Source organism: Eretmochelys imbricata, chromosome 16 (assembly GCF_965152235.1).
Source record: "Eretmochelys imbricata isolate rEreImb1 chromosome 16, rEreImb1.hap1, whole genome shotgun sequence".
Taxonomy (NCBI): Eukaryota; Metazoa; Chordata; order Testudines; family Cheloniidae; genus Eretmochelys; species Eretmochelys imbricata.
Genome location: NC_135587.1, coordinates 20,807,185 through 20,830,737, shown reverse-complemented (window position 1 = coordinate 20,830,737; position 23,553 = coordinate 20,807,185). Strand labels below are relative to the sequence as shown.

General features: G+C 50.1%; 2 protein-coding genes across 2 annotated transcripts in view; one reads left to right on the top strand and one right to left on the bottom strand.

Annotated features, from left to right (window-relative positions):
- Nucleotides 1-1,526: 1,526 nt before the first annotated feature.
- EGFL7 (EGF like domain multiple 7) lies at nt 1,527-13,206 on the top strand. The gene is made up of 7 exons (XM_077836159.1): nt 1,527-1,834; nt 2,327-2,439; nt 4,248-4,343; nt 6,798-6,977; nt 9,840-9,904; nt 10,325-10,487; nt 13,184-13,206. Exons 1-7 carry the CDS (start codon nt 1,527-1,529, stop codon nt 13,204-13,206), a joined length of 948 nt encoding a protein of 315 aa, XP_077692285.1.
- A 2,438-nt stretch (nt 13,207-15,644) lies between these two features.
- The window catches only part of AGPAT2 (1-acylglycerol-3-phosphate O-acyltransferase 2), a 28,933-nt gene continuing 21,024 nt past the window's right edge, over nt 15,645-23,553 (bottom strand). Inside the window, exons 5-6 of the mRNA XM_077835994.1 lie at nt 21,413-21,485; nt 15,645-18,437 (exon numbers count right to left, since the gene is read on the bottom strand). Coding sequence (XP_077692120.1) covers nt 18,271-18,437; nt 21,413-21,485 — 240 coding nt within the window. The 3' untranslated portion in view covers nt 15,645-18,270. The remainder of the gene's footprint in view (nt 18,438-21,412; nt 21,486-23,553) is intronic.

Sequence of the window (23,553 nt, the reverse complement as noted above, 5' to 3'; positions counted from 1 at the left end):
ACACTTTGAACTGGGGGGAAATTCAGATTTGGATATAAGCTGGGCAACGAGCCCTCAGCTCTCTAATGGGTCAAAACCGCATCCCAGCTCCAAAGCAAAACTTCCCCCTGACTGCCATCTTAAAATTTAGGGAAGTCTGGATTTGACTCCCCTCCTCCCCGAGTTAACTCATTTCCCACTAACTTTGGAAATATTGATATCTGGACCCCAGTTTTGTAGTTCTGACCTGTCTCGTATGGTTTTACAGTGAATGACCCAGCCCATTGCTACAGTATTGAATCTTCTGCAGTCCTGGAGTAAGGAAGTCCACGAGCTGAATCTCTCTGTCTTGTGCACATGCATGTGTGCGCACACACACACAAGGCGGGCTGCTGATACACATACACACAGCCAGAGTAGATAGATCTTTATAATAATGTCAGCAAAACTGCCTCTTTCATACCATTAATCCAGCAGGATGAAATGAGTTATCCTGAGTTAATGGAAGGCATCTGGTATCAGTGTTAATTTTCAGCACTTTAGTTCAAGTTTCTAATTTGTCTGGGAAGCTGACACAAATAATCGGGTTTCTTAATGGGCTTCTACTCCAGAGGCTAAGATCTGTGCCAGACAACATCCAGCTGAACAGAACCTCGCAAGCTGGCAAAAGGGTGCAAAAATCTTTAACCAAGAACTCTTTGGATGTGAATTTCATGAACCTTTTACATTGTGTGTGTGTGTGTGTGGGGGGGGGAGAAGATCCTGATCTCAGCAACCCCGGTGCAAATTTAGAGCTACTTAGTGGAAGGGATTTTACCACACTGAACAGAATCTGGTCCTTGCTGTTGATTTTTGTCATCACCTAGGTGTTGTTTTTCAGTGCTGTCACAGTCTCGGAACGAAAACAAATCAAAGGCCAGCTAAAAAATAAATGATTTTTCTTACAGCGTTGACATGTCCCCTTTAATCTGCTGTTCGGGGGAAAATGATTCCCCCCACTAATGGATTTGGATTCCTCTCCTTTGTACGGTAATTTTACAGCAGCCTGTGTAGGCCTCTGTTCTGAGACCTTGCATGGCAGTCACCAAGCAGCCCGTTCGCTGCGGATACCTGTTCCCGACATTGGAATGAGTGGCATTGTTTTCAGGGAGATTGGAGATGGCCAGCCAGGGTGCCTGGATGCAAACTGTAGAGGTAGCCTTGCAGCTCTGAGGGGGGAAGGGAGCGAACCTGCGGGTGTAGAACCTCGTCGAGATATGTGTAGAATATACGCTCTCAGTTGCGTGAGGCCTGCTGCAGTGGGGCAGGATATAGAGCTGATATTCAAGGGATTTACTCGTGTTAAGTTTTGGAAGCCCCTATCAGCTCCTCTTCCCAACTGCACCCCAATAACTCTGCTCCAGTAAATGAGGAATTACAGGGGCCTTAGCAATTGCATCTTAACTGACCCTCTGTGAGGTTCTTGGCCAGAATCTCTGCTAATGGAAATTGGCACAGCTCCATTGGAGGCATGGGGCCATTGACACTAGCTGAGAATCAGGTCCCTCATGGGCCAAATGCAGCCATGGAGTAAGAGGGCACAGTTGCACAGACGGAGCTGGATTTGGCCCCATGGAGGGGTTTTCAGAGCACATTCCTTACCTGCATTCCTACACCTGCCTTCGGGCCTGATTCCCCGTTGCTTTATGCCTGTCGTTTTCACTTTGTGTGGGACACGATGCCTTCTGTCTAGCCGCAGGGTGTGCTCTGTAGAGATGCAGAAGAGAGCCGCTTCGTATGTGGAGTCCCACGTGCAGCCTGTCTACCAGCCCTACCTCACAACGTGCCAGGGACACTGGCTCTGCAGTTCGTACAGGTGAGGAGAGCAGCCTGCTTCAGGGAATGACGGGCACCATCGCTGCAGACAGGCAGGTGGCATCTGGCATAGCCACTCTGCTCCGGGGTTGGATTACAGTCTCCGGGGAAGCTGAGGACAAGGATTCGCCCAGAGACACAGCATCTCCCCGGGGTGCTTGTTCAGAGGTGTATAAGGAGCGATCACCCCTGCACACTAAAGGGAGGAAGACCATTCCCCGGTACCCCTGTTGGGAAAGACAGCAGTACTTGAATCTTGGGTGCGGGCATGGCCCCTACTCCTGGGAGCATGTGGGCAGGGAGGGATAGGGAGTCGGCAGAACCAGGCTGGCACAACAGGGGAAGTAAGTGGCAAAGGGATGACCTGGTTTACTCCCTAACCCTAGGAGCAAGGCAGGGGAAGGATTGTGACTCTCCCCAGGGTGAAGCCGTCGGCTTTCTCCGCACCCCATATGGGCTCAGTCCCTAACTCCTTTCCTGAACCTTATTGCAGAACCACATACAAGGTTGCCTATCGCCTGGCCTACAGGAGGTTTTCCCAGCCCATGTATATGTGCTGCCCCGGATGGAGACGGGCAAATGCCCATGCAGTCGGATGCAGCAAAGGTAAATGAGTGGCAGAGAGAGAAGAATATGGATCGTGATGAGATTGCAGCATCTCCCCTTTGGTGCCTTGGTCCTGCTCTCCCTTACACTGGTTTTACACCTGTCTTTTTTCATTGATGTCGTTGGCTTTCTGCCTGATCTACACTGGTGTAAAAAAGAGCAGAATCAGTCCCATAGCCTTGAGAGGGACAGCTACAGCCTGGCTTGAGCACCGACCTGGGAGTCCGGAGATGGGGATTTTGTTCCTGACTTTGCCATTGACTTGGCAGGGGCCAATCACACCCTCTTGGAGCCTGAGCTCACCCATCCGTAACACAGGGATTGTACCTACTACCCCCATGTTGGCAAAAGGGTTTGTGCTTTGAGATCTCTGAATGAAAAGTATGGGCGTGGCTCTCCTAGTACAGAATGCTGGTGAGAAGGAAACACAGTGCAGCTGGTGGAAAGGAAATACAGTGCAGACAGGGGCTGTTAACACCCTGCCGAGGGCTCTCAGCGCCTCTCTGATCACGACCTCTGTGTGCCTCAAAAGCCTATCCAGTCACTGCCCTTGTTACCAGATCTGTCTGAAATTAGTGTAATTCGCTCTTGTACTAGGCTGGCACTTTTCCTTCCAACATCCGCCTGTGAGAACAAATCGGTTTCAATTAGCCATTCATTTATAGCCTTGCTTTGCTTGCCTTGTGCATATATCGCTTTATTAGCTTGGCGTATACCAGAGGAGAAATTAATAAACCCTTTCCGCATAAATCAGCGGTAATGGAACAGCTCTGCTTTTCAGGGGAAATAGTGATGAACAGCGCAAAGGGAATGCCAAGCACATCAGAGGCTGATCTCTTACTAGATCAAACCAGACTGCGATATACTAACGCTTCCCAGAGCCTGTCACTGATTGAGAGCTGCTGCAGGCCCCCTCTTCACCCCCCCCACCCCACTTCCTTTGCAGACTCTAAAGATGTCTTCCTCTTTCCAGGGCTGGAATGGGTTAAGCTACAAATGAAAGACTGTTTATTGCACAAGTGGAAAGGCTTTCCAGGCATCACCTCAGTGCCATTCAAGACACCGTTCTAGATCTGTTGCTTCATTTGATGAGCTCCCGGAGTTATTAGAAGGCTGTATGAAAATACTGAGTTAGGCTGACCAGACAGCAAGTGTGAAAAATCGGGACGGGGGGGGGGGGTGTGTAATAGGAGATGGTAGAAGAAAAAGCCCCAAATATCAGGACTGTCCCTATAAAAGCGGGACATCTGGTCACCCTATACTGAGTTTCTGGGGCTGACGTCTCCTTTCTGATCTGCTCAGGGATCTCTGACCAACTCTGGGCCGGATTGCGAACCTCTTACATCCACTGGGAGCAGCTATTTGCACACGTCGTCTCGTTGCTGGCCCATGGGATCGGGGCGTTCACAGCCTTTGCCCTCTGTGAGTCACGGTGGTGTATTCTACCGCTTGTCTCACGCAGAACGCCCGTCAGCCTCGCTGGACGTGCTGAGCGTAATACAGATCTGATTCACATGGAGGCTGTGGCATTCACGGGGTGGGGTCCTCAGCTGGTGGCAAGGGGCCGCGCGACACTGATCTTAACTGAGCTATGGGTATTGACAGCCGCTGAGGATCCGGCCCCATGGTTTCACTCCCCTTTAACAGTCTCCTGACTTCTGCTGGTGGCACAAAGGCATGGACAGGAGTTCGCAAGTGTGTAATAAAATCTCCCCGACAACAGGAATCCGCAACGGTGGGAGCTGCATGTGGCGGAGGCCCGGACATTTGCCTCGGCAACATGGTGACCGTGCGTTACTGTTTTACAGCCATTTGCAGGGTGCCCTGTCAAAATGGAGGGAGCTGCTCAGCCCCAGACAGATGCACCTGTCCCCCAGGCTGGAGGGGGAAATCCTGCCAGACAGGTAACAGCTCTGGTTTCCCTGTTTTGTATTTCTGTATCTTCCCTGGGATTCCCTTTGCCGGGGCGATGGGAGCGGGGCAGGGGGGGCAGCGGAATATAGCAGGTGACCCGTAGACGGTGATTTGCTGTGGTTTGCCAAGAATCTCCTGGATAGGCCAGTGGCACTGTGAAGCGCACCCAGGCCTCATGGTTTCCTCTGTTGGCTCTCAGCAGGGAGTGAACCTGAGCCATGCACCACCAACGTCCCAGGCTGTGGGCTGAGAGAGTAACTCCATGCTCTGTTAGCTGCCAGAGAGTCTTTACACGGACCTGCCTGCAAAGGTGGACCCAGCACGCTTACCCCACCCGTGACACCAGCTGCATGGTGCCTCCATTCCATGCTTTTGGTCAGCCCCTCTGCGAGGCATCAGCACTGGACCCGACGCATGTAATGGGCCATCAGGCATCTTCAGCAGCTTAGTGCTGCCCTAGCCCTTGTTCCTTTACCAATGGTCAGGCCAGGTGCTTGTGCAAAAGACGCTCCCTGCTTCCTCATGGGTGAGCCCCGTCATTTAGAACAAGGGCTGCCTTCCCAGGGGCGTGGGCATTGTCGATCATGGGCAGCGCTGGGGGAGGGATGATAGGACTGGCTCGCGGATCTGGGCTCTGGCACTGGGTGACTTTGGGCAGGTCACTGGACTTCTCGCTGACAGCAAAGGTCTGGGGGCAGCGTGGGGAGGGGAAGCGCTGTTTCGTGCCCACAGCTCCCACAGACCAGCAGGGAGGGCTTGGATGGCGTAACACTGTTGACCCAGCAGAGGGAGGCAGAAGCTAGCTTGTAGCTGGCAGATTGGGGTAAGGCATTCGGGCTGCTTGGTGGATTGGGGGTGTGTGGGGGGGTGCTAGCTGTGGGAGATGCGCTGGAGGCCTTCCCTCCATTCCCTCCCCCTTCTGCAAGTGCTGCGGCTGGATGCCATTGAAAAGCAAACAGGCCAGAGCCTCAGCTGGGGTAAATGGGTGACACGCCCGTGATGGGGGGGGGCGCTCGGCTGCTTTACACCACTTGAGAATCTCTCCCTAAATGGCCTTTCCTGCTCACTTTATTCGAGAAGCCTCATTTTGGGGGGGCTTCATGGTACACACCTGGAGCAGGCACAGGCCTGCCCAGCCCCAGCCCAGGAATTCAGTCCTGTCACAGCCTTTCCATGGGCACCGCTCGGGCAAGCTGTGTGCCAGGCCCTGTCTCATGTGGGTGGGAGTCGCTCAGCCTTAGCAGAGACCCACCAGAATCGTGAGCTAGTCCCACAATTGCTGCGAATCGGCCTGGCTCCGGGGAACGGCAAGTGAGCGCTGCTGAGTTACGCCTCCGGAGGCCTGCAAGGTGTTGCCGCCGTTCTAGGTACAGCGCAGCTCAATAAAATCTATTCGTGGTGCAGGCGGCGATTTTGCAGCCCACTCCGCAGTGGAGCCGGGTCTCCTCTCGCTTACCACAGTGTAACGCAGGAGTAACTGTGGATTCAAATGGCGTAAAAACCCGTCCCAGGCTAAATCAGAGGCCCAGTAAGTCCAGTTCATGGTTGGAGGCAGAGGCCTGACAGGTGTAAATCAGCTCTCTTGAAGCCGGTGAAGCGGCACGAACGTCCCCCAGCTGAGGATCTGGCGCATTTGTAAGTCCAAAGCATGTGTGTGGAGTAGGCACGACTCACTGGCAGGCTGTAGTGACAGCTTGGAGCCCAGCTCAAGAGATTTTCCTGGTGCCTAGAACAGACTTGCTCAGGCACGTGGGGGGAGCTGTCATGTTCATTTCGCTTTGTGGGCACGGCTTTAATAACTGCCCCCGTGTGAGGCAAGGCTGTTGGGCTTCACACACATGCACGTGAAAGGCTAATAGCACCTCACCAGGGATGGGCTGGTGCGTGGCCAGAGCCAGTGGTGAACAGTGCTCACCCGATTAGGGGGAAGTGGGATCCAGCTCCAGAATTAGGGAGCGTTCAGATCAGGGGCTTTGTTTTTGCCCTTTTTAGACGTACTGGGCCTGATGCGTCACGGGGCTACTCCCGTTTTACCTGGTGCAGCATCAGTGGCGTAAAAATGGAGTAACACAGTGGCGAATTAGGGCCATGAAATTTAGCTCCTGCTAGAAGAGAGACCCGAGCTGGCTGCATTGATAGCAAAAGAGATTCTTTACTGGGGCAGCCTGGGTATGGACAGACCCTGGGAGGTGCTCTCTAACTAATCCAGCCTGCTGTCACCGCACAGGTCTCCCCAACTTGTAGCCTGGATTAAGCCGTCTCACAAGGGATGGCTGACTGCTCTCTAGTCTTAGCTGTCCCCTGTACGCTCTTTGTGACGGGCCCATGTCTTGTTTGGTGGTGTCAATCTGCCACGCTCTGTGCTCATCCTGTCTTCACAAGGGCTGCTTCCTGATGGCCCGCGCTCACCCGAGCCCCTGTGAATTTAACCTCTGTACTTTCAGATGTGGATGAATGCGCTGGCCCGCGCCATGGCTGCAGCCAGCATTGTGTCAACACGCGTGGGAGCTATGGCTGTGCCTGTCGGGCTGGGCACAGGCTTTCCGCTGATGGGAAATCATGCCATGCTTCGGCACCGCCCACTGAGACAGAGGCCTCTGCCTTCCCCGCCCTCAATCGATCAGGTAACAGCCACCCCTGCGTGGGCTGGAGCTAGTCCCTGGGCATTTTACTGCTTGGCTGGATGTTAATTGCATAGCCTTAACCAAAGGGTGTGAGGCAGTGGAGGTCTCTAGGAGCTAGAGCAGGGGTCTGGAAGCCAGGCTTCCTGGGTTCGATGCTGACCTGTGACCTGGGCCAGTCGCCCGCCCACTCTGTGCCTCGGCCGTAAAATGGGGCTAATGGCTCGCGGTGAGGTTTAACCGATTACTGGGCGAGACCGCCCCCTCGCTGGTGGGACTTCGGCCTGGCCAGTAGCTGGCTTCCAAAGCCCCTGAGACACCATGATCAGCGTGGAGACAATGGGGTCAGCGCACCGTCACCTCTTCTCTGCGCGTGACTCCAGCGCCACGAGGACGGGAGTGGCGGCAACGCTGGTGCCGGCCCATTATTACTTTTGGTACGCGCTGTGACACTTCAAACTCGTACCGTGAGTAATAATGCGCTGCGGCCAGCACTGGCGACAGACGGGAGCAGCGCGGGGCGGAAGGGCTGCGCCGGCCCGTGTGGCCGTGGACGTGATTCCCCCGGGGCCTGCCCTCTCGGCTTTCTCCTCTCCAGAGCTACCGGGGCAGGGCACCTTTCCGCCTTTGGGGCAATCGTGGCCGTCTCCTCCTGCATCACTGCAGCACGTTTAGCAGTACGGCTCAGGTTTGGTCACGGTTATTTTTGGTAAACGTGACGCACGGGTCACGGGCAGCAAACGAAAATTCACGGGACCCTGTGAGCTGTCTGTGACGTTAGGGCTGGGTGGTGGGGAGGAATGAGAGCTGGAGTCCCGGAGGGATGGGAGGGACGGACCATCTGAACCCTGGGGGAAGGTGGGCGCACAGCCCTGGATCCAGCGGCTGCAACCATGGGGTGGGGAGTAGGCACAGGGGATGGGGCGCACAGCCCCGGCTCTGGAGCTGGGGGGCAGGGGCACACAGTCCCAGATCCAGCTGCAGGCGCGTAGCCTCAGCCACAGGGGGGGGGGAGGGGGCGCAACAGCCCTGGGAAGCCAAGAGGAGGGGCGCATGGCCCCAACCGCAGCCCCCGGAGGAAGCCCCAGGGCAGGGGCACACAGCCCCCGTTCCAGCCCCAGCTACGGGGCAGGGGAGCGCACGGTCCGGGTTCCAGCTGCGGGGCAGGGGCGCTGAAGCCAAAGAGGTCATGGAGGTCCGGTAAAGTCATGGAATCTGTGACTGCCGTGACCTCCGCGACTGAATCGTAGCCTTCTTTGTCCATAATTCTGTCGTGGTACAAGGGGCACAGTTCCACCCACGGCTCCAGCTTTATCGCTAGTCCTATGCAGGAGGCAGAGGGCTGAATGGGATAGAGTCCCACCCTCTTGAGCAAATTCTTTGCTACCCCAGCTGCCCAGCCCTGAGGACAGCAGCAGCGTGGCGGACAGTGCTCGAGGAAGGGTGCAGGTGCCCTTTTACTCTTCACACTGGGTAGATACAGCCCCACTGAAGTCAATGAAGCTGGGCTGGCTCGCCTCTGCTGTGGATCCAACCCGTGTTGCTGTCGTCCAAGCCCATGGAAGGGTAGGACAGACCATGCATACACCACAGCCCAGCCTAGCAACACCTGCGCCGTTCAGCAGACCATCAGTGGCTATTTGTTTGGGCTTTGCGGACGGGGAGCAGGCTCCAGCGAGCTCATTAAGTGAAAGCAAGGCCCTGCTCAATCACGTATGCACAAGGACAATTGCTAGCACGGGGCAATGAGGCATCCCATTGCTAATTGTACCTTGCTGCAGCCCACTGTTGTGGGCCGGGCGTCAGACCCTTCCTGCTTTGCCAGAGGAGTGCAGCTTTAGGGCCCTGTGGATCCCAGACCCCAAACTGCCTTTTGAAAACCTGCCAAAACCAAGGAATGAAAATGAATCACTTTCTAAATATCGTTGGCACCTGAGCCTCTCTAAGGAAAAGTGTCAGAGGCTGACGGCCTTCTCTTAATTAATATCCTTTGGCCCTGGAGTAACCTCCTGTGTTTCCACCCAATTAGTTACAGCCAGGCAATAATTCTAAACATTCATCTCTTTCCTGTTCAGAACAAAGGTAATCCCACCCTCTCCCCGAATCACACACACATTTTGGACCCATGCTTTGCTACCCTGTGAGGGGGAAAAAGGTGAACTGATCTCAGCCTGAAGAACCAAGGCTGGTTGTAGTTTGTGGGGTGATGTGCCCATCAGGATTAGGGTCAGAGGCTGGGGCTTGGACAGCTTTCTGTGTTTCAATGCCTTGTGATTTGCTACAGTGCAAAGAACCACGTTCTTCAGTAAGAACCAGCCCTCCTCGGGGGCTCAACTGAGGGCAGTTGTGTGTTTTCAATCAGACACTGGTGTCCTGGCTGGTCATTACTGCACAAACCGCTTGCCAAAGTTCCTGGATTAGCTGCTGGTAAACTCTCGGCGGGGATGTCTAGCTTGTACGTAGATTGATAGGGGGGAAGCCGGAACTGTCGCTTGTTTTCATTCCTGCAGCTGGTCAATGAACAGCGAAGGGAGCATCCTGGTCTCAACAAGCATGTCAGAGGGTGGCATTTGGGGTGGCAGAGCACAGCCAGCTCATTCCCTCAGTCCGGCAGACCTCCGGGTTAACCCTTCGGCTGCTGCTCCGCCTAGGGTTGCCAGTGGCACCTGTCCAGGTTTTCCCAGGATGGCTGGGAAATCTGTCAGGGGGCTCAGTCCACACTGCCAACTCTGCCCATTTAGGGGCTCCTGGGTTTTTTGTGCCTCAGAGGTGGCCGCCCTTGCTCCACCATCACAGCCCGATTTTGAGGCGGACAGTTCACTCTGAGGGATTTTATTAATTCCTGTGGTGTTTTGCTCATGGCAGGCGCCTCCAGTGAAATGAAGGAAGAAATGCAAGCCCTCAGGAGCCGGGTGGAAGTGCTGGAGCAGGTGAGCTCCCGTCAGCGAGCGCGGACAGAGATGCAGGCGTTTGTACTTCAGCCTTTTTTTGATGCACTTGTAATTCACAGTCAGAAGATTTGTCTCCAGCGCGTCATTGCACAGCTGTTCACATCCAGAATTTTTGCCCTTCAACGGCTCTATTTTTAATTTCGCCACCTAATCTAGTCTTGTCTTCTGGTATTAGCATTCCCAGCTGCGTCGCCCACCGCTTGCAGCGAACACTGTAACAACTCTCCCCGCCAGGAGCCCTCTTAGCACTAGTCAACTACCCCAACCCTTGGCTCTGCCAGCCCTGGAGATGGCCGCGCTGGCCGTATCAGCTGTTGGCAGGTCACGCTGGGTGGGTCTGATAGTTTTCATCCCTCTCTGTTACACTAACAGCTCCTCTCTTTTTCTCGCTCTCAAAAGAAACTCCAGTTACTCTTGGCTCCATTCCATAACCTCATGCCATCAGCCGCGGATGATGTCAGCACCGACCCCATCAGCCAGCTGTTCTACGCCCTGCGGCAGCTGGATAGAATTGAGTCCCTGAGTGAGCAGATCTCTTTCCTGGAGGAGCGACTGGAGACGTGTAAGTAGCAAGGGTAGTTTGGCAGTGCTCAGCAAGGAGAAGGCCCTTGGTTCTGGTTATTGCTAGAGATTGTACCGGTGAGTTCTCTTCTCCCCCTGCACCTATTACAGTGACACTGTAAGGCAGACAGGGTCCTGCTGCTGAGTTCTAATCGCTGGGTAGCGCTTCACCTCCTCGGCCTATGAGAAGCCCTTGTTTTTAAAGAGTAATCACCACCTGCGTTTTGGTAGAACGCTCTGGGAATGTCGCTCCCGTTCATTATCTAGACGAGCTCACTTCAAAAAGCCACATCACTAACTTGAGGGGAGCAGGTGGAGCTGTGACATGCTCTGGTTTACCCCTTAGGAATGCACCAAAAAATGGGCCATTTAAAGTACAAATGCCAGACTGCTTCCCTCTTGTAAAGCAGATCTAAGAAGTAGAATGGCAGACATAGCCCACATGTGCAGACCAACTGGAGCGGTTATGTCTATGCCACAGTTAATCTACTTCCATGTCAACTCCAAACCCATCAGCTTGTAATTAATAAAAGATGGTTACAAACAGGCACAGTTTCATTTCAAAGCTGTTTGTGCGGGTGCTGAACCCGATCCATTAGTGCAGCATCCAAAGATAACAAACAGCTGCATGGAGATCACATGTTTTTGCGTGGTGGCAAGGATACATATTATCTCAGCTCGTTTTCATGCCACTGCTGTTCAGGGGCCATAAGCATCTACATCAGAAACTGCCTCAGATTCTAGGGTTTGTGGGTGCAGAGTCAGAACTCACTCCTTAGTGAAACACAATACAAAAGTTAACAGTCCAAGTAAGTTTGGTGAGTACAGAACTAGTTCAGATCATGAGTACAGGGAACACTGGGGGAAGTTGCTCCTAAAATTCTACAAATTTTTTTTCTGCAGTGCAGCAAATCAGTGCTGTTTAGAACAGGCAAGTTCTACACAACTTTGAACAAAAGCATTTGATGAAAACCTTCGCTTCTGAAAAAGTAGAACGAGCTGAATAATGACCAGGCATGGGGCTTAATTTCCCACCACCATGTTCATGTCAGCTGTAGTTATCCAGCTAGTATATGGGTCATGGAAATTAACAGCAAGCTTTATGTTGATACTTATTTCACCATGCAGCCTTGTATAGGTTTGGTGTTTTCACACAGCTGCATTAATTTCAGTGTACAGAGCCCACAGTTGAGCACTGCTACTTGGGATAGTATAATGTTTTATTCCCCATTACAATTTTAGTGTGTTTTGTTTTAGTATGTAATTTGCCAGCCGTTTACAACTTTTGCATTTGAAAGCCTTGTTTTCCATTGAATGCTTTTGATCAAACTTGCGGAGAAACCCAATCATTTGTCCACTCAGGAATTGGTGCTCAGCAACAATACAGCTTAATTCCTGATTAGTTACTCTGCCTCTAAATGGTGGAAGAAGTCCTACAATATACCTAGTTCCCATAGAGTTGCTTGTGTGTGTGTAAAAACACAGGCCCTACAAGACAAAGTCAATTTCCAGCTGGTTCCTATTATAAAGGGGCAAAACTTTTTCTGTTATTTGCTTTAAAAAAAACACCAACCACCCACCTAGGACCTTCCCTGAAATCTGGGACTTGATCAGCTGTGCTGGTCAAAAGTTACCTCCTTATATGTTTGTGGGAAAACTTCAACTACCCCAGAGTTACTGCTCTGTAGTGACATTTTTTGAAATAGGCTCACTCAGTCTTTTAAGTACACATTCTTATCACCAGCACGACCCTGGAATGTGGTGCTGTAAACTGGAATATTGACACACGACCTTGTGATGTTGCGTACAGTTCACACCTGTCACTAATTTGTGCCAGGTCACATCCTGCCAGCTGGATGTTTTTGCCCTTTGAAAACAAGAATGTTGAAAAATTAAGATGGAAACTAAGACCCATCACACTCAATTAAAGCGTATTGATGGTGCAGAACCTGCCCCTGAACAGGGCTTAGGAAGGTAGCTGGAATTCCCTTCCTTCCATCCTCAGCAGGACTCCAGGTTTTTAAGAAGTGGTGTCCGCAGGCTTCATTCGCAGGCACAGCTTTTCTTCCCCACTGTTCTATGTACGGGGTACTTGGCTGGCTGCATGGGCAGCAATCAGCAGCCACAAATAGAAAAATGCAGCTGTTCTTGGTTTAGAATGAGGCCTGTTGTAGCTTAGTGACCCTACAGCACTGAGATAAGAGTGACTTTTGGATCCCCTAACTGTACTGTGTCCTGAAAAATCTGAGCCCCCTAGGGAGTGGAATAGATGTGTTAAATGGTGAAATGCTTTGTGGTAAAAGACCAAACAACAAGGCCCTTAAAATCCTCTAGCTTCAACTAACATTGTGTGGTTTGGAAGCGTTATTTTGCTATGGTTTAATAGTTTAGCATTTGATGTTACTAGACGGTTGGGTTTAAATTCATTCCCAGACTGACTGTGTAAGGGTTCTACCCATAAATGCCTAGGACCTTCCCTGAAATCTGGTACTTGATCAGCTGTGCTGGTCAAAAGTTACCCCCGTTACAAACAAACACCCTCAGATTGGCTGAGCTTGTGAAGCTTTACACCCAATTTAAAACAAAGTCCAGTCACACCCAGGAAGTTATACTAAAACAAAATCAGTGTGTAGACCAGGCCCCAGCCCCATCACCGGCCCCTAGACTAACGCTAGCTCTGGAATTGTCTGGTTTCAGGTTCATGTAAGAACGAACGCTAATAACAAGAGAAGCAGTACTTCATTATGGGAGCAGAGTGAATTTGTAACCCTGGATTTCCTGTCTCAGCACCTCTTGACCCAGCCTGGCGAAAGAGGCCACGACGCCTTCAGGACGATGTGGGATGGAGGCATAAAGAGCTTATTTTGATACGAAGGGCCCTAGTATGTTTTTCTAAGAATTGAGCTGCTTGGAGACTGATTTTAAATTGGATTTATTTTTTGCCCCTATGGCAAAGTTGTATGAGATGCTCAGGGTTATAACACTTTCTTCCAAGCGCTTGGCCAGCTGGCACAGCATCAGCCAGTGCCACACAAGACTTGCTAAAAGCAAAACCATTTGGTGCTTAATTTGTTTGTGACAGAGAGTGAGGTGAAATCCTGGGCCAACAATTAATTGTGTGGTACCGCAGCATGAGATGATCTGTGCAAGCCGCAGCTTGTTTAGCTTAGAAGTCTACGTTGTTAAGAGCCTATATAGCCAGACCTTGCTATTGCTAGTACCCAGGGGGAAAGTTTTGCCAAACCACACATTGCTTCACAGTTAGAGCAGCACATAGAGATACAGGAGGGCTGGATTCTGCTCCTTGGCTTTTCCACCACCTCCTTTTTACACATACCTGAAATTCACACAGATTCAAAATGGACCAAGTCAAATCTGGTCACTAAAACCTTGCCCCTGAGAGAACTAGTATATATTCTCCATTTGAAATGCTAGAGGGCATGGCAAGAGGAGAGGGATAATCCCTTTGCTTCTTAAAAATTGGCATCATTTACACACTGAAGCCTGGCACACTTGCTTGCCTATGTGTCAAGATAACCAGCCAGTTTTGCTAGCTAAACCAGCCTTGGCTCAGACTGGAACTAGGAGTGGTAGAATAGTTGTATTTAAAGTAGGAACAGATGCACATTGCCAGGTTGCTGCGGGCAAAGCCTGCCATGCTCATGCCTCTTCACATGGTTATCTTAAGGCTGCTGGAGGAAGGGTCCTAATGTTTCTAGAAAACTAATGAGTCTTCTATGGTACAATGCTTTTCTACTTATAAACAGCTGGAGACTTGAGGTCTATTAGCCGAGCACTGTGTAGGGTGGTGCAGTTTTTGTATTAAAGTTATGGCCTGTACAGCTCTTGAGCATGGGCTTGTCATTGGTGGGTCAAGATGCTGAGCCATAAAGGAGGCCCAGTGGAATCCAGTTATTCTACCCTAGGTCATGATTTCACTCATGGAAGCTTAAGGGCACAGTTACTGCTGAAGCAGAGTCAAGCTGAGGAGGGTAGCAGCTTCCTTTTGCTTGGAGCCAAGGTGCAACTTGATTTAAATGCACACACCCAAGTAGGAAGCTGCAGGTAGAGAGGTCTGCATCTCTCCCCAGCTCCTGCCTCTGGAAGGGGGAACATCATCATGGTAACCATGGGGAAGGGTTGCAGTAGCATCTCTCTTCTTCACTGCCTGAAGGGGGCAAAGGGATCCAGCAGGAAGTGGAGGGTACAAACAGCTGCCTAGGGAACCATGACCAACCCCTCCACACATACATAGGAGCATGGCTCCTAGAAGGCCTGAAGTTACTGGAACCCTTTAGTGTGGTCACCAGCTCTGCTTGAGCCTAGTGGAGGGCCTGCTGCTGGGAAATAGGGGAGCAGAAGGGAAGGGCTGGTAAGGAAGCTACTCAAGACCAGCTCATCTGTCCTTCTGGTGCTTTTATGGGGAGGAGAGGGTACTTACCTTTGGGTTAAGAGGAAGGGAGCCCAGGCTGTGTTCCCAGAGCCTCAGCCACACTTGGGTGAAAAGGATTGTATGCCAGGCAATACTCAGGCACCCAGTGCTCTGTAGCTATGTCCATACAGCATGTTACTATATAGCACATACAGAGCCCCACTCGTGTGCAGATACTGGATTTATATCCACAGATCTCTGCAGTTGTGGATGGCAGAGTGGATGCAAATCCAAAATTTGGATCTGTAGGGCTCCACACATTACCCTGTCTAAACAAGTCCTCCCTGCAAAGCTTGGACAAAAGCACTCCTTATGCAGGAGTCATTCAGTCCAGCTCGTTAGCAGCAGGAAGCTCACTTGGCCAACCTCACCCAAGCTGTTCTTGGTTGCGAGAACACTAAAGATTTTCTACAAAATTGGTAATGAGGGCAGGATCTCTGCAGTGATCCCTACGGCCATGCAATCTTTGACATGTATTGTGCCCAAACTAACAGTGATGCATTTGAGAGTGGAAGTGGCAGAACCTCCTACAGATTTGGTCCAGACACAGCTCTCTTCATCCACTACCTCACCACACTCACAGGGGGCAAAAGTGTGGGTAGCAACAGATTCTCAAATATCAAAGGGGAAACTGACAATATTGGGTACACTCCTCCACCCCCAGGAAAAGCTCCTCCAGGCAATAAGTTCAACCCAACCTGGGTTCGAATAAACCCCACACAAGACTTTCTATTTAAATAACTGCTTTATAAGAATGTACATTGATCAAACATACATTTAAACACAACTAAAAGAATGGAACACGCTCAAGCTCTTTTCCCACCTCCGTCATAAACAGACAGACTTAGATTTATACATCTGATACAGAGTCATCATTGGCCAAAGAAAAATATTCGCCCGTTACGACCTTACCATCCCAACTGCTCACTCCAGACCGGAGCCGCTGGGCAGGAGGGTATGAAATCTCCACAAGAACTTGGATGTTTGCCTCAACTACATAGCCACGTCGTCTGCCGTTCTTATGGAAGGGGAAAAGTGCTGCTTTGATTTCAGTACAGAACCAGTAAAAGAAGAAAACCCTCCTGCTTTTCAGTTCTGAAATCTGGATTGTACCAGATTGATGCTCCAATATTCATTTGTAAACAGCTCTAGCTACAGCTTTGAGCCCTGTGGAGCTGCCTACCCCCAGCATCCTCTATTTGGTTTCTCCCAGTTCTGCATTAGTGCTTTTTAAGCATTAGATTTGGTGTCCTTTATAGGAAGAAAAAACAGGAATTCAGTGATTGAGACAGCATCATCTCCACTGCCACCCACTGAGCAGGAGGCTTGGGGATGATACATTGCACAAGATTACTTTACAAGAAGAGATGCACTGCCTTTGTGGGAATGTTGCCTCAAGCTGACAAGGCCTCTCATCAAATCCCTGGGAGTTTTCATGGTTAAGGCCTGCTCCCCCAGAGAGCATAAACATCTCTGCTGTTACTCCCTTTGAGAGGGGCTCTACATTTCTACTGCTGGGTGAGGAGAGTCTGAAACTCAGTTTCCGGGAATCCCTCCAGCTACTGTTTCCCAGCTGGTAAATTCAGACCAAAGGAAACACTGGTTCAGGGCCATCATACCCCTCTCCCATCCAGCATATTTTACAGCTCCAACACCATGGCTTTTGCAACTGACACGAACAGTCCTAGTAAGGCGAATGTTCCAAGACATGTTTGTATGGCAGGCACTGTCTTTTGGTCAATGCTTCAGACGTGCAATGTGTCGAACAGCAGAGGATAGCCCTTAGGAAGCAAGAGCAGCAACAAAGAATCTAGGTACAAAACCTAGATTAAAAACAATTTAAAAAAAAACAAACAAAAAAAAACATTTGAGCACTGAAAGTGTTGCAACAAATACCAAGGAAGTGCCAGATCTACCCTTCCCTCAGCCCATCATACCTGGCACTATGCTAAAAGCAAGCCATCAGGTGGAGTAAAAGCCTAAATATTAAGTCAGGGATGCTGGCTGTAATGCAAAACAATGGGGATGAGCAGAGACGAGTCCCTGTCTCTTTGTGGGTTTCTCTCATCTTTTAGTTTAGTTCTTGGCATGTTCATGCATCACTTACAAACCCCAGGGATTTTGTTTAGAGATAGCCTGATGGCTGCCGTAAAGCAAACCTCTATGGGGATGCTAAGTGTTTGGATAAAACCTACTAAGACACTATATAGCAGGTTTGGTTGGGTTGGGTTTTTTAGGTCTCCACATTTCCCCCTCCTGCCCCACCCCTAAATAAGTCCACATGGAGCTTGTCCACTCAGTGGACATGGAAACTTGACTTCATTAAGGGACAGCATCAAGAGTAGCTGGCCCCATAAGGCACATCTGTCCTAGCCCAGCAGTGCCCAAAGGAAGCATGTGTAGAGGCCCACCTAAAGAAAGCCTTAGGCTGCAAGATTGCTAGAAGTACTGATGGGGAATTCACTCTGTCTGGAGAGCAAATAAGGGACTGACATCTGTCTAAAGCTTGCCCCAGGACTTCTGGTAAGAGAAGCCTGGACATTTCAGTTCCCTGCTATGTCCTAGGACTTGGCCATTCCATCAGGAAGCGGTGAGCGGTTGGTCTCCCATCTTTGTCTGAGCAGAATCACAGATGCTTAGTGGGTCTTTAAACAACAACCCAACCGGTTGATTCAGCAAAAACCAAATTGTGTCGGAGGCGAGAAAGAATGAAACTGAGTGCTGGGCAGAGACCTTAGAAGTTGAATTTCAGCTGTGAGCAAGACTTCTCACTAGGGCATCAGTCTCTGCCCATAAGCACTGGGCATGTACTAGTGGAGTGCAGCCGCATGAAGAGTGCGGTCTGAATAACTGCTCCCACCCTCATCTCCTCAAGCACCAACAGCTAGGGACAGGATGAAAGCAAGTTTTAATCCTTTGGAGGCTGCAAAGATGTACCTAACATGGTCTTTGGCATCCAGTGGATTGGCTCTGGCAAGCGTCAGGCTTACAGCGTCAATGCCAGGACCTTAACGTGGTGTTCTGCAACACCTACTGTCCAAGCTGCGTGGCCTGAGCTTGCAGAAGAGTTCAGAATGGTCACTGCACTGGGCATCAGGACAGGAGCGCTTCACTAGCACTTGTAGGGTGTTTGAGAAACTGAGTGCAGGAGACACTTCCCCATGGGAGATAACGAACCCACAAAGAGATTCACCGAACAGTAGAACTGGCCCAACAAATGGTGTTTGTCAACTAAGGTTACCCTAAGCAGAGGCTTAGGATTTGTCCAAACCTGCTGCAAACGACGGGGAGAAACCCCTTGGATATTTTGGCAATTGAAACAAGTCCTTTCAGTCCCTGCTATTTGGGAATACTATTGTTGAGGGCCCTGCCCTGAGCTGTTCGCCTCATTTGCCATGCCAGACAGTCTGAAAAAGGTCTCCCTCATGGTGCAGTAGCATCTCTCCGTGAGGTCCGTGACATCCTCAGCCTTCAGGCCCTTGGTCTCAATTGGCTGGAGCACTTCAACCCGGATTTTACCTAGGAACAGGAGAAGGAACTTAAGTTCTGCATTTGGCCATTAGATGGCCATTCTCCACCCTCCCTATGACTAAGATACCAGTCATAATCCCCAACTTCACAACTCCCGGTAGCCCAGCAGACATGGCCATAGCAGACAGCATAGCAAAGCTCGCATGTGCTAGTTACCAGGATACAGTTTAAGTGCACCATTACATCAGCTGTAACAGCCATTAGTGGGGATAGTTCATTTTCATCTGTGTCACAAGGCTGTGTACAAGTTCCTGGCAGTAGGCACTCAGACTCCAAGCGTTCATGGCTTCCTATTGCAGGAAATGCTGCAAACAGACTAACCCGGCAGAACTTGCAACTCCTTTCCCTGTCCCCACCAGGCTAGTGGCAGAGACCGTAAGAGCCTCCAATTAGAGTCCATTGCAAAAGGTCACCGGTGTGACTTTTTAGAAAGCAGGGTAATTTTTGTAGCTGTTACTAACAAAGATTCTCTAGAAAGGATTCTGACAGCATAACCCACTTACATACACAAGCAAGTGGCGATTAGCATTCAACAGAGCAGATTTTCTTGGACCTGTGTCGTGTCATGAGCAGCAACGTTACGCAACATACAAGGCCTGTGACACCCAGGGTTTTGCATTTCTACATTCAATACCCAAGTGTGTCTTAGGCCTCACCCTAGGGAGTGAATTGAACCACCTGGAACAAGATCTTACTCTCTGGGAACCTTTAGATCCTTGGAGGTATTTGGTGGGATCATAGGGGTAAGTTAATACATACACAGTAAGAGCATGGTCTGAAACAAGAAACTTCCACTCGATCTTTAAAGCTTTGCTTCTGCAAGTAAACTACTTCTGCTCCTCAATTGAGCTACACACCCTCTGGCCTTATCTATAATCTGCTCAGGTCCCGGTCATTGAAAGCCACAATCAAGCCAAGGTGCCCCTCACTTGAGGCCAGGCCACTTGGCTCTCAGAGTTGAAGTCATCACATTTTTGATTTGGCTAGGTGATATTTCCCCCTTAACCCTCCCACCCATGGGGGCACACATTCATTTGGAACCCATGCAATCCTGTTTGGATTTCCCCAGACTGTAAGAAGTGCCAGCAACCCTCCCCATGGCTGCCCAGCAGTACAGTTCTCTGGTGGTGGTTTTTGCTGTGCAGAGCAAGATTTTTTTGGATAATTAAACCCACAGACCCTGCTGCTGCAACAAGCCTGCTAGAGCAAGCCACATACCCCCCAGATTCTCTTCTGAAGCAGCAGGAACCACTGTGGCATGCAATGGCATTTACGGGACTCAACAGGACTGCTAAGTACCCACTCAAGAAAAGTAACAATAGCTACTTCTGAAAGAAGTTCTTAGTTACTCAGTTCTCAGGGTGCCCTTTACTGTCACAAGGGCTGGGTAGAGCCGTCAGGCAGAGCAGGTGCTGCCGAACCCAGCTAGGACAACACTTAGGAAGTCCTTGGGGAGAGAATTACAATTCATTCCTTTGACGCCAGAAGCTCCTGAGTGATCAGTTAAAGAAACTCCAGCCTCACCTTGCAAGAGTGTTTAGGAGGCAGCAGGAGCCCTTCAGGTGCTGTCTCTTACAGGACCAGGTGCATTTGATATTCTTGAGATAACAGGTCAGCCAAAAAGCCAACCCAGTGACCTAGCCTGCACGTGCTGGGGAAGCAGGCCGGAGCACAGGAAGCATCTGCTGATTACGACAGCCTAGGACATTGCCAACTGTGCACAACACAACAGTGTCAGGTGCTTTGTTCACACGTTCTCTTTTTGTCCATCGTCTACTGCAAGTATGGGCCAGATGAGAGTTAACTGGACCACGCCTCAGCCAATTCTCTAGTGCAGCAGGGTGCTTACCCCTCTCCCTATGCCCCAATTTCTGTAGAGATATTTCTACCACAGGTCCAGAGCTGCCTCTTTAGGTAATAAGACCACAGCCTAGCTCTTACATAGCACTTTCCATCCAAAGATCTCAAAGTGCTTTTTCAAAAGGAGGTCAGTGTCCTCTCCATTTTACAGCCCCCTAGCCCAAGGCTCATCACCTCTGGAGGACAAGCCCAGCAGCGAGATTACTAAACCCGCAGACAATGGGAGAAGAATTGAGATGCCAGATGAGTGACACTGGGACAGGAGTGGCCTGGCGGTGAGCGAAAAGAGCAAGGAGACAGAAGCAGATGATTTTCTCCCCAAGGATTATCCTAAAAAGCTTCTAGTTGCTGCTGTCACTGCCTCCTTACTGGATTTGCTCATTGAAGCAAGGAGCTGAAAGGAACCGGGCACACAATATGCTGCCAGAGCAAACTGTGACCCACTGACAGCATCCCCTGACATTCTATCCCTGGGCCTCCCCACCCTTCCCAGGGGAGACTGCCTGTTGAGCCAAGTAATCTGGGGGGCTTTGGAAGGTTAGCAGCTGCTTAAGATGCTTGTAAGATGCAAGAATTTGATCCCTGGTCCCCAGAGGTGCCTAAATGCACCCTGCTTTGCATCTTAGAGCAGCTGGCCCAACACAGCACATAGAAACAATCCTGGCCCAGCATCAAGCATTGCCCCCCTCTTGCCCATATGCTACTCTCACCACTGGGGTCAGGGTGCAACAGTTTAAGTGAAGGAGATTTGGAGGCTGATTTTCAGAAGAGCTGAGCTCCTACTTGGGCACCTAAGGGCCAGATGGTCAAGAGAGCTCAATTGACTGAGCACTATCTGAGATGAGCTCTGCTGGGAAAAAACAAACAACCTACCATAAACCATCTAGCCCTGATCATAGGTACTGAGTGCCTTGGACAATCTGGCTCTGGAAGACTCCAAGAAACTGAACAAACACAACTTAGTAAGAGGACAGCCACTGTGACAGGAATGCCCAAATAAAGGTGTCTCAACAACTCTGCCTTGAGCCCAGCTTTTCTTCCGCTGGGAGACCAGAAATACAGAGTCCACCCATAAATAAGAGGGGTTCAAAGCAGTACAGTACCTGATGTAAATAGCTTCTTGGCTGGATTGTAAAATGAAGAGAACGAGGAATACACCACAGGAATAACTGGAACCTTGAAAGGGGAGGAAAAAAAGTACCAGAAAGTTAGAGGTTTTTTGTATTACAATAGCATGGCACCCACCAACACTGAGCCCCCATTGTGCTAGGTTGTCTACAAATACAGAGCAGAGTCATAACTCTGATGAGCCTACAGTCCCCAAAGCCAACAGAGGGTAGGAGTCAGTTACTCTCTCCATTCCCATATGTAAAATGGAGTAAAAGATTAAGGCCTGGATCTTCAGAATGGTATTAGGAGCTTAACTCCCATTGAAATCAATGAAAATTAGACACTGCCACACCTTTGTGGAGCCCAAGTGATTTTCCTAAGGTCACAGGGAGCTTGCAGCAGTGCTGGGAATTGACCTGAGGTCTCAGGCCAGTGCTTTAGCCACAAAGTTACTCTCCCAATTCAAAACCTCCTCAAGCCACCATCCTCCTCAGCCACGTTTAACCCTGCAACTCCCTAGGTTGAAAAGCAGCTCGAACATGCACCGCAAATGCCTCTGAGCACACAAGAGGGAGCAGGCCAGCTAGCGCTGGTTAAACATTTAGGAACAGGAATCACTGTTTGCAATCATTTATGAGCAAGGCAATGCCTCTCACAGAGAAAGATGGAGAAGAAAAGGCAGCTATTTTTAATCTATCATTGGCAACTTACTGAGAATGTAAATGAAGCCAGCCACCTTGTCAGATGTTGTCCTTAGCCCAGTCTCTAGAAATCCATCTTTAATGACTTGTTACTGGGTGGTTAATTTGTACATTGATTTGTGGTCTTTAGCTGCAATTGGCTTAAATCAAGTCACAGGCTCCACACTGGGTTTGATCTGCCCATTAGAGATCAAGGAGGTTGAGACAAATATACAGGAAATAGATTAAGAGCTACAATCTCAATATTTTCTGCTTCACTGTCAGTTATGGTCCCTTCTGCTCCTGGTATATTGAAGCTTGTTTACATACAAACATCATGCCCTCCACAAACACAGAATAGACCCGAGATAGCAAGCAGTACAGTGTTTGGTTTTCAGAGTCTGGTAGGACTTCCTAGCCTGAAGAAATCTGGAAGAAAACTGCCTAGCTACTCCGCTTCAAGTGAACTTCGTAAAGTTCCAAAGTAGTGGCCTGGGAAACTAGAATCCTCCATGTATCTGCTCAGCAGGCCACTGCACCATTTCAAGCGATATCTGCTTCCAGTGTGCTGGTGACCATTTAAATTGTATTTAAAAAGAAAAAAGAAAGAAAGAAAGAATTGGGTGATGAGAAAAATGGTCACAGTACAATGGTCACAAAAGATAACTACTTTAGATGACAGACAGGAGTTGATCTTCAGCTGTAGAACCTACCATGTTACAGTTTAATAAACTCCTCTAACCAACCACTACAGAGTTGGAAATTAAACAATCCAGACCACAGCCTGTATAAGTTGTGGCTGTTTCCCCAGGATGCACAACAGAGAGCGGGATGGATGCCATGTGCACTGGAGCATAGTCTACGCTACAAAGTTTTGGGCTATATTGGCTAGCAGCATGCAAAGGAAAAAAAGTATCACCCCCTCAGCCGACTTAGCTATGCTGGCAAAAGTGTACAGCGTAGACCCAGCTGTGTCAATAAAACACACTGACAGAAGTGCTGTTCAGGAAGGGGGTTTAGCTACACCAGCAGACAGCTCCTTCTGCCACCTCACTGTGTCTACACTGCGGGTAGCGTTAGCCTAGCTATCCTGGCAAAGCATTTGGAGGGTTGACAAGGCCTGAGGAATGGCTGACTAGAATCATATGCTCCCTCCCAAACCCCAATGACACACAGGAATACATAAGCATTCAAAATACAGGGCTGTCAGATGCTTAGCAGCAGCCATTTCAGAATGAAGGGGTGGCAACTAGCATATAAAGCCCCAGGAAGTATTCGGTTTCTAGGGCTGCAGACAAGTTTCTCCTGGGAGATAGCGGCTCTAGGTTGGCATGGCTGCTGCCTGCACCGCACCCATTAGAGATCGAAAAGGATACTTTCCCTGGGCTGTGGTGCTGCATCTTTCACCAGCACGGAGCTTAAACTTTAAAAAAAGCCCAGAGATTTAAGATCAG

Bases quoted from the DNA above. Each gene is read 5' to 3' on its own strand.
- EGFL7 (XM_077836159.1), top strand. From the start codon at position 1,527: ATGGGCCAAATGCAGCCATGGAGTAAGAGGGCACAGTTGCACAGACGG. The intron at 2,440-4,247 runs GTAAATGAGTGG...ACTGTTTTACAG, and splicing joins TGCAGTCGGATGCAGCAAAG to CCATTTGCAGGGTGCCCTGT. The intron at 10,488-13,183 runs GTAAGTAGCAAG...GTCTGGTTTCAG, and splicing joins GGAGGAGCGACTGGAGACGT to GTTCATGTAAGAACGAACGC.